This window comes from Nicrophorus vespilloides, unplaced genomic scaffold (genome assembly GCF_001412225.1).
Source record: "Nicrophorus vespilloides isolate i.1.1-1 unplaced genomic scaffold, Nicve_v1.0, whole genome shotgun sequence".
Lineage (NCBI taxonomy): Eukaryota > Metazoa > Arthropoda > Insecta > Coleoptera > Silphidae > Nicrophorus > Nicrophorus vespilloides.
This window is the reverse complement of record NW_017095765.1, coordinates 9,437-20,550: the sequence shown is the minus strand read 5'-3', so window position 1 is coordinate 20,550 and position 11,114 is coordinate 9,437. Positions and strand designations below refer to the sequence as shown.

At 33.8% G+C, this 11,114-nt stretch overlaps 3 protein-coding genes across 5 annotated transcripts; all 3 read left to right on the top strand.

Annotated features, from left to right (window-relative positions):
* Positions 1-365: 365 nt before the first annotated feature.
* On the top strand, positions 366-2,880 carry LOC108562701. The gene is made up of 10 exons (XM_017921109.1): positions 366-504; positions 564-699; positions 756-897; positions 949-1,124; positions 1,184-1,548; positions 1,595-1,739; positions 1,800-2,000; positions 2,058-2,284; positions 2,337-2,548; positions 2,613-2,880. The coding sequence occupies exons 1-10, from the start codon at positions 428-430 to the stop codon at positions 2,849-2,851; spliced, it is 1,920 nt and encodes a 639-aa protein (XP_017776598.1). The 5' UTR covers positions 366-427; the 3' UTR covers positions 2,852-2,880.
* Positions 2,881-3,122: 242 nt separating this feature from the next.
* Positions 3,123-5,405, top strand: LOC108562686. Its single transcript, XM_017921102.1, is given in 5 exon segments — positions 3,123-3,159; positions 3,789-4,069; positions 4,072-4,295; positions 4,347-4,646; positions 4,705-5,405. Coding segments are annotated over 5 exon segments (1,068 nt in total). The 3' UTR covers positions 4,931-5,405.
* A 492-nt stretch (positions 5,406-5,897) lies between these two features.
* LOC108562710 (lysosomal acid phosphatase-like) lies at positions 5,898-8,771 on the top strand. 3 transcript variants are annotated; one of them, XM_017921130.1, is made up of 7 exons: positions 5,898-5,978; positions 7,212-7,358; positions 7,446-7,544; positions 7,602-7,841; positions 7,900-8,085; positions 8,139-8,471; positions 8,528-8,771. In XM_017921130.1, exons 2-7 carry the CDS (start codon positions 7,254-7,256, stop codon positions 8,702-8,704), a joined length of 1,140 nt encoding a protein of 379 aa, XP_017776619.1. In that variant the 5' UTR covers positions 5,898-5,978; positions 7,212-7,253; the 3' UTR covers positions 8,705-8,771. The 3 variants fall into 3 exon arrangements, with proteins under 3 accessions (XP_017776619.1, XP_017776612.1, XP_017776627.1); XM_017921123.1 differs by lacking the exon at positions 5,898-5,978 and adding an exon at positions 6,456-7,013; XM_017921138.1 differs by lacking the exon at positions 5,898-5,978 and adding an exon at positions 6,457-6,909.
* Positions 8,772-11,114: the final 2,343 nt, after the last annotated feature.

The window sequence follows — 11,114 nt, the reverse complement described above, 5'->3', positions numbered from 1 at the left end:
AGTTGCTACATGCCCCAAACATTCAGCTTTCAAATGCATCTTTTGGATTCATTCTATCTATTACAGTTTTCGAGTAAATTAATGAAATGTGAAAACACTGCTTTTTCGAACGTTCTAATTTCATTTTTTCAACTTTGAACGCGTATTACAGCAATATTGATCACTGCTACTAATATTCGCGCCTCACAGTTTGTAAAACACTGCTCTAGGAAGAGCCTCTACCATTTAGCTACGTAACCAACTGGTTAAGCTTCACCAATTAACATTTTGAGAACCGCTAGTATTTTTTGAAGTAACCGCCAGAGATGATTGTTTTGACAACCTATGCACCCGAACATAACCTACAAAAATTAATTGTAACTAAATGTCGTTATTTATTTGAATTTCTTAATTTATATTTGTTAATTGTTATCGAAGTTAATTAAGAATGGAACTGCAGGAGGATATTGTGAAATGGGCAGAGAAGATGGGATACCAGAACAGAATGCCAGATAATCTTAAAAAGTATGCTTCAATTCATAATTTTAAATTAATTCTTATATATATTTTTTTTTGCTTTTAAGTATTTGTAATGCTTCAACAGTGGGCATTTGGGCCCAGATCATTGAAAGGGTAAGGCCTCAACAAGAGATCGAACATGTCAGGAAGAATTTGGTGATACATGCTTTAAAAAGTGATGGGAATCGAAAGAGATCAAAAGTATTTAAAAAATGAAAGAAAGAATTATTGTTATTATGTTTTTTTTGTATTAATAGGTGAGATTAGATTTTCCTATACAGGAAGTTGATGTGTATTTTAAGAAACAAGAACTCGAGAAGGAGCTTGTTAAAAAGCAGCTGGAGTTTCAGGAAAGAGAGAGGAGTTTGGAGAAATTGGTTCAGCAACATAAATTATTATGTAAGATTTGTGAAAAAATTATATATTTTAATTGATTATTGTTTGCTTTAGATTTGAAGTTTGAAAGTGTGGAGAAAACAGTGGAGGAGAGTAATCAAAAACGATTTTTGTATGAAAACAGAGTTGAAGTTTTGGAGAAGAAAATTGAAGGTATTGAGAATAAGTTGATACAGTGGCGTAATTTAACACCTGTTGAGGGTGAAATAGTTTCAAATCCAGATGTCACTGTAAGCTTCAATTATAACAAAAGAATACAATTAATTGTTAATTTATTGTTTGGTTTTAGGAAGATTTAAAGCAATGTTGTTTAAAGTTGGAACAGTTAACTAATAAGAATGCAATAGTCGATTTACCAATTTGCGCTTTTGATACACCGAAATCTGCTAAGAAATTCAGTAGTTTTTTATACCCGAGATCAGCATCGAAGGCGTTCAATTTGGATGAGGAATTGAATAACCGCACTCTAGTTGAAACCCAATTGGAAAAGGATTTGGAAATTGTTAAGAGAGAAAAGTCTATAGTTGAATGCACGGAAAACGTACTTTGCAATTACAACAGGAAACTGATTTGGAACACCTTAAGAGGATTGCAGGACGATCTTAGATTTGATCTGAAAAAGTTCGTGGATTCATCAGAAAATCAGCACAGCAGGTGAATTGTAATAAATTGGAAATTTTATACTAAATAAAATGTTTAGTGATTTTAGAGCAAACAACACGAAGCAAAGCAAAATGCCCGAAATGCATACAATACACATTAAAAAAGAGTTTGCTGCAATGAAATGCTCGTTCAACGCTCAAATTTTGAGAAGGAAGATCCATAAAAAGATGGAGGAAATATTTGTAAAAAAAAAAATGTACACGAGTATAAATGTTTCAGTGTTAATTTAATTATATTTTCAGTGTTCTTTGAAGAGCGAAACTGTAAATGAAGCTGTGATGGATGAAGTGAAAACTTCGATTTCTTTGAAAATGGAAGAGGTAAGTCTGAATAATACGTTGGCTTCGCTGAACGCTTCTCTCGTCGAATTGAGAGCGGTGATGAATAACGAGAATGATTTGATTTTCGTGCAAGAGAACATCCACAAGTTGCACAGCGTTTTGGTAAGAAACAAATATAAAAAATTTGTAATTTAAATGTAATAATTAATTATTTTTTAGGAAGTTAATGTGAACAAAGTGATTTATAAATTGAGGCTATTCGATTATCTGAAGAGAGCTATGGATCGCTGCAAAATGGATACGTATCTTCAAGTGAAAAAGTTAATCAGATACACGGAAAACTTTGGGTGGATGGAACCACTCGGAGAAGAAGCTATAATGGATGAAATAAAAGCCTTCAGCTCGTTCCCGTTAAATCACAATAAGCAATTTAAGTTTACCCAAAAGTAAGATCAATTGATTCATTATAATTTTATTTTACAATTAATTCAATTTTAGATCAGGAAATCCTGTTTATTATCGAAACAAATCCAATCGCTTGGCTTTCGATGAAGATTTAGATGCGAATTCGGCTTCGATGATTGTTGCGATTTTGGATAATCCCGCTTTCATTCCAGAAGTTATTCTTTTAGGTTTTCTTAAAATTAAAAAGAAGATGGAAGCTGTCGACAAATTCCATAAAATCAACGTGGATTGTGCACATTCTAATTGTAAATGCTTTGAAATCATTATTTTTGTTTTCTTATAAGTTTTTATTTTTTTTTTTAATTTTAGACACGTTCGAGCAATTGCAGAAACAGGAGAGTTACATCGATTACGCAATTGATAAATTCTGGTATTTGGTTGGGCCGTGCGATAGGAAAAAGAGCCTCAGCGTTGCTAAAATGGAAGAACTGATGAAGCTGTGGACGGAGATGCCTGTAAAAGACTTTCTGTCTGATAAGAAACTGTTCAACGGTGAAAATTATAAATATTACGAAGCAATGTACGATAGTTTTTATAATCAATTATAATACAGTTTATCACTTGTAATTTACGACTTTTCTTTATTATTAACCCGTCTCATCCTATATTTTTTGATAATTTAGGTAAAAAAATGTTAAAATTTGAATATTATATAATGCAATAATTGGATTGGAGATGGCTGTGGTTGGGTTGCCGGGTGAAAATTTTGGTAGCGATTTGTTTTCGACACCATTTTTTTTTTCGATCTTTATTCAATGAAAGGCGTTATTAGCATTGGGTGAATTGTGTGTGTGTGCGTTTTGTTATTTCTTTTTCTAAATGGAGAAGCCACGTGACAAGGTGTTTTATCGTAAAGGTATGATTTCCTACATTACGCGTAATTTCGTTACAATTGCAAATTTTCGCAACAAAAATTTTGAATCTTGTTGCGATCATTTCTTGGTTATACGTCAAAAGTTTTTCAAAGCTTTCGCAATTATCGTTCCTTTGTTTTTCAAGCGACTTTCTAGATTCTTCCTCGTCCTTCATTTATATAATAGTCATTTAGTTTTGTAGATAATCGCAACAATTACTATTTTAATTAGTTATTAATGTTACTCGCGTGCAACATTTTTCAATTGGTATTTGTTTACTTCAAAAATAACAATACTACATGATAATTCCAATTATTAAAAACTATTGCAATTTTTTGTATTTACAACTAACTGTTTCGAAAATAGTAAAAATCGTAAGCGCAAATTTAATATTTTTTCGATTAACGTTTTGTAGTTACAATAATGTATGAACAGCTATAATTTAAATACACATATACCTCGCTATACGGCCCAACTTTTTCGGAACGTATCAAAGTCGTAAAGCGAGGTATGGTTGTCCAAAAATGATATTTTGATATTACTAAAGTTGTTATTTTGTTTAAGAGGTTTTATTGTTGGAATATGTGTAATCCATAAAGTAAAGAGCAAAATTGGAAAGTTTCTTTTGTAGACAGTCAGACCAACATCCTGTACAATCGCAAGGATCGTGAACGTCCGAGGCCACGGAGCCGCAGCGTTTATACTAGCAAGTCGCACAACAGCGACAATTCCGGAAGCCTTAGAGATTCGAAGAGCTACGAGGGAGTGGTTCCATGGCTTTCGAGGAGTATTTCCAACAAGAACATCTTCATCGATGATTACAACGTTTGCTCGGTTATGATAGTTATGTTTCGTGTATTTTTTAAAGTAGGAATTTGTTGCAGCATGATATATATCATGAGGACACCTCTCCGATCTGCGTGAGCCCTTTAGGAGTGATCACCTTGCGGCTGCACGATCGCGTTAGAGTCGATATATCATTGGATAGGGCAGTCCGCATCATTAACGCTCGCAGTGGGATAGTAATTGCGTTGAGCGCGTCTGGGAGTTCAGCAGCTTTAATGCACCCTAATGGTAGGGTGTATCAGTACGGATCCAGGGTCGAGATATTAGCGCATGATCCTCACGGAAACAACAAGTATTATTAATTGTAATTAATTTCATTATACTATATAATTATTTGATTTAGGTATGCTAAGATGTGGTACAAAGGTGTGAGCTTTACCAGCGATCAATGCGCGCTGGTCTACTTGGTGGATTCGGCTGGGACTCGTACTACAACTGATACCTTCTCCGATCTGAACGTGGACTTTTCTATAAGCGTTTTCTGCAGCGAAAGCCCGTACGGCGATGGGAACGTGGGACAGAATCTGATCAACGAGGCTGTTAATTTGCTGCAATCCTCAACCTATTGGGTGTCCGATGATGGGACCAGCAATTGGCTCATTAACAACGTCCGCGTCTCGCAAACTACCGACGGTTTAGTACGGTACGAACTTTCGAATCGTTGCATTAACTTGTTATTAATTTAGTCTTATTTACAACAGCGTCGGACGTAACAGCAACAAATTCTCGCTTCATACCTCCCCTTCGAACGGATCGGCCAGAATCAGTTCACCGTTCCTGCATTGCACCGGATCCATGGGTCAGACCAGGCATTTATTCGTACGTCGTGGGGAACGTAGAATGCACTATGACGGTGCCAGCTTCATAGTCAGGAACGCCGGTCATTCTGCCGGCTTCGACGATAAGCACCAGCTGAAAGTTTACTGACTGCCCAAGTTTCTCCTAATTTTGGTGGGGTCAATTTCTGTTCATTCGCTTTAGCATTATATATATATTTTTTTTTTGGATGGGGTTTCTCTCGTGAGTATTTCGAATGGCATCTGGATTGGGGCGAAAGGAGGGAATTTCAAAGGCCTATTTTAGAATTTATTGCAGAACAAGTAAAGCCAAAAAACTGACAAGAAAAAGCAAAGTATTATTCGAGCGTTAATAATAATAATCAATATGAAAAAGTCGTAACTTTTAAAAGTCACCATTTTACGCTTGTATATTTTAACAATCGGCAGAAGACAACATTTTGTCCAACATTTATTTAACTTTTTTTTAGCAAACGAATTTAGTTTAACCAGAAAAGTGTCTTAATTACGTATGATTATGTTTAAAGTGACTTTTTTTTTTTAAAAAACGTATTTAAAAAAAAAAACGACGGCCACGTACCTTCCTAAAGTTCAATCCTCCTGCTCTTACATATGTATCTTTTTTTTTTAAATAATTTATTTATTTATTTAATTTTTTTTTCTCATGTCGTTCAAATTATTCGAAATGTTTCTTTTTATTGATATGTCGTGCGGCGGATCGCTGAGGTTCGCCATCAAATTGTCATGTTCTAAAATAAATTCATTGTTCTACATAATATCTCAACGTTCTTATCGAACCGGAATAGAAAAAACAGCATAATTAAATATTAGCAATTTTTGTTTATCTACAGAGAAAAAAATTATTTGTTGCGGCTTCTTTGTTATTAGATGTTATTGCGGTCTATTGCTTAAGAAGAATTTTATATAAATAAGGGCAAACAAGCACCGAAACGCAAACGTTTGTTTAATAATAAACTTGAGCGTTATCCTAAGGTTAATAGGTTAGGTAATGAGTCGAAAAATATAAATATATAGAAAAATAATTTTGTATATTTGCATATGCCGATCTTATCTTAAGTTCATTTAGTATTAGAATACGCGGTTCAGTCTGTATATATTGTCGTTGAGTGCTGCCCGATTTCAATACAGATCCGTTAATCCGCAGAAGTACAACAACGGTAAGATTATAAATTTATTCATTTCTCTCATTTATAATTAAAAATTAATTTCAAAATTCGCGATTGAAAAAATTAAATTTTGCGAAATATTTTTGTAAGCTTTTATTTAATTGTTCACAGGTAATGTCTAATTATTACATAAACTTAATTTCTAAATACAAAACGAGTTTTACAAATGGAAAGTGTAAAACTTTCGATTTTGGTCTCTTTAGTAGTATTTTCTTTAAATATTAATTTTATATATTTTTTCATAGTTTAAACAAAAGAAGAGAAAAATTAATATTAATTTTGTTAACAATAAGTTTGAAAAACAATTGTTAAAAAAAAGCAAATGTTTTAAAAACATACATGATTTTATTTCATCCACAGATTGAACGTACAATTAATTAAATTCCTACGCTTAGATCATTAAATTAATTATTCTATAAACGTTTTACTGTATAAAAAACAACAACAATTGTTTCGTAAGTCCTTGGATTCCAAACGCTTTTTACATTTAGTTCCCAACAGAAACAACAAATCTACTCTTATTATCACATTGAAACATTTGATAATGTAACCACGTAAATTAAATAGAGAAAAACAGTGATTATTCGTATCATTTTTATTTATTAAAAACGGACGTTGATTATGTAACGAACGAGTTTGAACTGTGTGTAATGACCGGAATGAATAAAACTCATGTTTCCACCTGTGCTGTAATTCAGCGCTGCGCAAAAAAAAAGGAAAATGCACGTGTGTTTGGGATGGCGCAGGTAAAGCTTACCTGTTTTGATCCCACTACACTTCATAGTCATTACCTCTTCACAAAAATAAAGAGAAAAGAAAATAGTTTTGTTGAAGTGAAATGCAGTTTTTGGTGGAAACAGATGTGAAAGAGGTTCAATCGAAATGCGATAAAAACTGTGCCACAGTGACCTTCCAGCATTAAGTAAGAACCTGTTTACATTCAGCACTAACTAGTAGTAATTTAGTCGTATCATATATTGTTGGCATGAATTTGTAACCATGGATAGAATTTTGAATTTCCTAAAGGTAAACAAACAACAGAAAACTTTGTTCATTTATTTATTTATCCACACAATTACTTTACAAAAAAAAATGTCATTAAACTATCAAATTTAAATTAATTGTATAATATAATATAAACCGCAATGGGTAAGTTTAACTGTTAAAACAAAACATTTAATTTAATAATTAATAATTTAATGTTAATTAATTTGTTGTTTTCAGAATATAAAATTTTCAAATTTCTTCGGCGAAATTAATCTGACCATGATCGGTCCAATTTGTTTCTTCCTCTCGACGATTTTGCTCATCTTCGTCGGTGCGGAAATCCCGAGGATCAAAGATGCCAAAGAATTGAAGCTGTTGCACGTTGTGAGTGTTTGTTGAATCATTTCGTTTCCATGCAAATTTCTACAGATTTAGTAAAGAATGTTTTGAAATTAGTAATATGTATTTTAGGTGATGAGGCATGGGATTCGAACTCCAGTCAGTACTTATCCGAACGATCCGTATATTAACGAGAGATTCGACCCGAACGGTTGGGGTCAACTGACTAATGTAAATCTTGTTGAAATTACATTTAAATTGGTGAAATATTAACAGATTTCATTGTAGGAAGGAATTCGGGATTTGTATGAATTCGGAGGATATTTGAGAGGAAAGTATGGCTCGTTCCTTGGTGACAAGTTCAACAGCAGCGAGTTTTATTCCCAGGCGACTGGAGTCGATAGGGCATTAGCAAGTATTATGGCTGTGAACGCTGGATTATGGAAGCCCAACAAAGCTCAAACGTGGATGCCCAATTTGCGTTGGAAACCTATCCCTGTTTTATCCCAGCCTTTGGATGAAGATATGGTAAAAATAAAAAATTTAAGTATATTAGACTTTATGTAATTCATTTTTTTTTTGATAGTTATTGTTGGTGCGTAAGGATTGCCCGCAATACAATTTAGAGCTTAAAAGAGTTGAGGAATCTCCGGAGATCCAGCAGAAGTTGCTGGAGAATCAAGAGCTGTTCAAGTATATCCAGGAGAAGAGTGGACAGAAGATGGAGAATTTCTATGACGTGGAAGATATCTACACGACGCTTCTTGCTGAAGTAACTTCTTAAAGATTGATGGAATTTGTTTTTGTTAATTTGTTATTGTACAGCAATCGTTTGGGTTGAAATTGCCGAAATGGACGAAAGGATATTTCCCGGAGAAGATGGTGGATGCGGCCAGCATGTCGTTCGTGTTGAAGGCGTACAACGATAAATTGCAGAGGTTGAAAGGAGGTGTTTTGCTGAAGAAACTCTTAGGTGATTGGACTGGAAAGGCCGCTAACACTTTGAAGACTAAGGCTTTTGTTTACGGTGGTCACGACACGACCATCTCCAACCTTTTGAGTACCCTGAAGATATTCGACCCGCAGGTTCCCAATTATGGGATGGCCGTCATCTTCGAATTGCTCTTCGACCATGAGACCAACACTTACGGATTGGAGGTCTACTCTTTGAATTGATTTTGGATAAGTACTCATGCTTTTGTTTTGTTTGTTAGATCTTTGTGAAGAATTCGACTGCGCGTCCTTACCAAATGCAATTACCAGGATGCGATAAGTTCTGCCCGTTGGAGACGGTGATCAAGAAGACTAAACCAGTGGTGCCAGTGTCTTGGCATGAGGAATGCTTCACCGATGATCCAGATTACAAGCCTCCAGAACAGGGTGGTCCATAAGAATATTTTGGTGCATTTGTTGTACCGGTTCTATAAATAAACGAAAGCGGTTTGCTGCATCCCCAGATTTATTGATTTTTAATGTTTTTTTTTTGTTTATTTACTTCGTTTTCCGGGAGTTTTCTGGACGCGCGCAATCCCACGTAGATCGTTTTCCCAGAAATTTGCACCCCCAGCGACCTAGATACGCTGATGTGCTGCATTGATTTGGACCCGAACCCGGACCCGACCCGAAACGACATATTTCGGATCCGGCTAGATCATTCGTGATTCGTCAGTTACCTTTCGAGTACAAACAAACTATTAGCTTTATCTGTGCATCTGCACATTAACATACAAATCACAAGTACAGATCATAACAAAAAATTCAATAGTTTGTTTGTCTTTGAATTGGTTTAGTTGTTTCTTGTCCTATTATTTCGAAGATCTGCGAGAATGGAAGAGAAGAGAATTCAAGATTGGAGTGCTCCGGGTCCCCTGCGGTCGATCATGGTAGATCCAACGCTCGACGCAAATTTGGGTCATTGGGTTTTAGCTGGATCGGATCGACTCTTTGGGTCGTTGATGACTCTGGGCGCTTTCGCAATTGGACCCACGCAAATCGCAAAACCCAATCATGTTACATTGCGCACGAAAACATGGTACATAATTTCATTATATTCGATGTTTTATTTGATGTTTTAAAAATAAATATGAAAAATTTCAAAATAAATTCAAATATTGCATGATCAAAAGGCATACAAACATAACAAAAGGCATTCAAAAACAAATTTTAAAAAGAGCAATGATTAATTGCATGATATTTTCAAATAAAAAAATCAATTCATTATTAATACAAATTGAGCTTTTCAAATTGATGTTCGCTTTATTCATGCATGATAAATAAATGTTTAATGTTTAATAAATGTGTAAAATGTTATCGAAAGCTTTCCTTCCCCTATTGAAAGATCCTTTGTCGTTAAAAGTCAACTATTGATTGTTGCATGATCTAATAAAATTGACGCAAAAATAATTGTTAATAAAATTGCAAAAATCCATCAACTTACATAAATAATTACAGATATGAACTAAAAACACGCATGAATCCTTGCAAGAAAATAAATCTGTTATTGTGTGTTGAATAAAAGTACATAAATGATTGCAAACTGGAAGTATGAAAATTTTAAAGAAAACGCATGAATTGTTACAAAGTTAATAAATATCTGCGAAATAATAATCAATTAATCCTATGTGTCTGAAAATATATGTGTTAATTGTATTAATCTGTACTTCATTAATCTTAATTAATGAAATTCCAATGAATAATTTCTGTTAACAATTTCGAATGTTAAAGTTATATTAGAAATATTATCATAACATTAATAAATTAAAAAAATTAAATTATATGAATTTTAAGTAATTGTTTCCAGACGTTACGTATAATTATTACAAGTTACCGTTGTTTTCTTATTATTAAGAAACAAACGATAAACAATGTGTCATTACTGCAATTAACATTTTAAATTGTTAATTATTGTTGATAACGTATCGAATATTGGAGCGCACGCGCGCGCAATAAAATCAATACAGCTGGGAAAGGCTTTCCCGGGAAGCTTTTCCAACCTAGGCAACTTATCGCACACGCAAGTTATATATATAGCAACCACTCCAACAAATCAATAAAGCTCCCAGGTAAGCTCGCTCGAACTTATGCAACTTGCTTCACACAGATGTCAAATGTAACTAAAGAAAATCAATACTTTTGTAAAATCTGCTTCTAATTATGCAACTAATTAAACGACTGATTAACAATTAGTAATTATTACTTTAACTAGTTATTATGTGTAATATATTGTTTTAAATGATTTTTCTTATAGTTTTCTCAATATTCAACTAATTATAAAAATAATTCAATATGTTTTCAACGGGTCTATATCGAAAGCCCGACAACCGAAATCCCGACTGTATCAAAATCCCGACAACCATAATCCCGCATGTATCAGAATCCCGACAACCATAATCCCGACTATATCAAAATCCCGAATGTAACAAAATCCCGACTATATTGAAAATTTCCACAATAACATTTTTAAATTATTTCAGAGGGTTGTCGGTATTTAAATATAGTCGGGATTATGGTTGTCGGGATTTCGAACGTCAGGATTTCGATTGATGAGATTTCGATTGCCACCGGTTTTCAACATATAAAATAAACTAAACAAATAACAAAATTTGTGTTTTATGTAATGCATCGCTTTATCCAACTAAACGATATCTTCTAAATTACTCTAATATTATATGATCTATGATCATCAATCATCGTCTGTGACAATAAAATTTGTCACCTTTAATGGATCTTTTAATGCGCTTTCAACACATCATTTGTAATTCTTGGAGAATTCTTGACCATTAGACGGTTGTATTTTCAACC

Bases quoted from the DNA above. Each gene is read 5' to 3' on its own strand.
- LOC108562701 (XM_017921109.1), top strand. From the start codon at position 428: ATGGAACTGCAGGAGGATATTGTGAAATGGGCAGAGAAGATGGGATAC. The intron at 700-755 runs GTATTTAAAAAA...TTGTATTAATAG, and splicing joins GGAATCGAAAGAGATCAAAA to GTGAGATTAGATTTTCCTAT. The intron at 898-948 runs GTAAGATTTGTG...TGTTTGCTTTAG, and splicing joins TCAGCAACATAAATTATTAT to ATTTGAAGTTTGAAAGTGTG.
- LOC108562710 (XM_017921123.1), top strand. From the start codon at position 6,987: ATGGATAGAATTTTGAATTTCCTAAAG. The intron at 7,014-7,211 runs GTAAACAAACAA...TGTTGTTTTCAG, and splicing joins GAATTTTGAATTTCCTAAAG to AATATAAAATTTTCAAATTT. The intron at 8,472-8,527 runs GTCTACTCTTTG...TTTGTTTGTTAG, and splicing joins CCAACACTTACGGATTGGAG to ATCTTTGTGAAGAATTCGAC.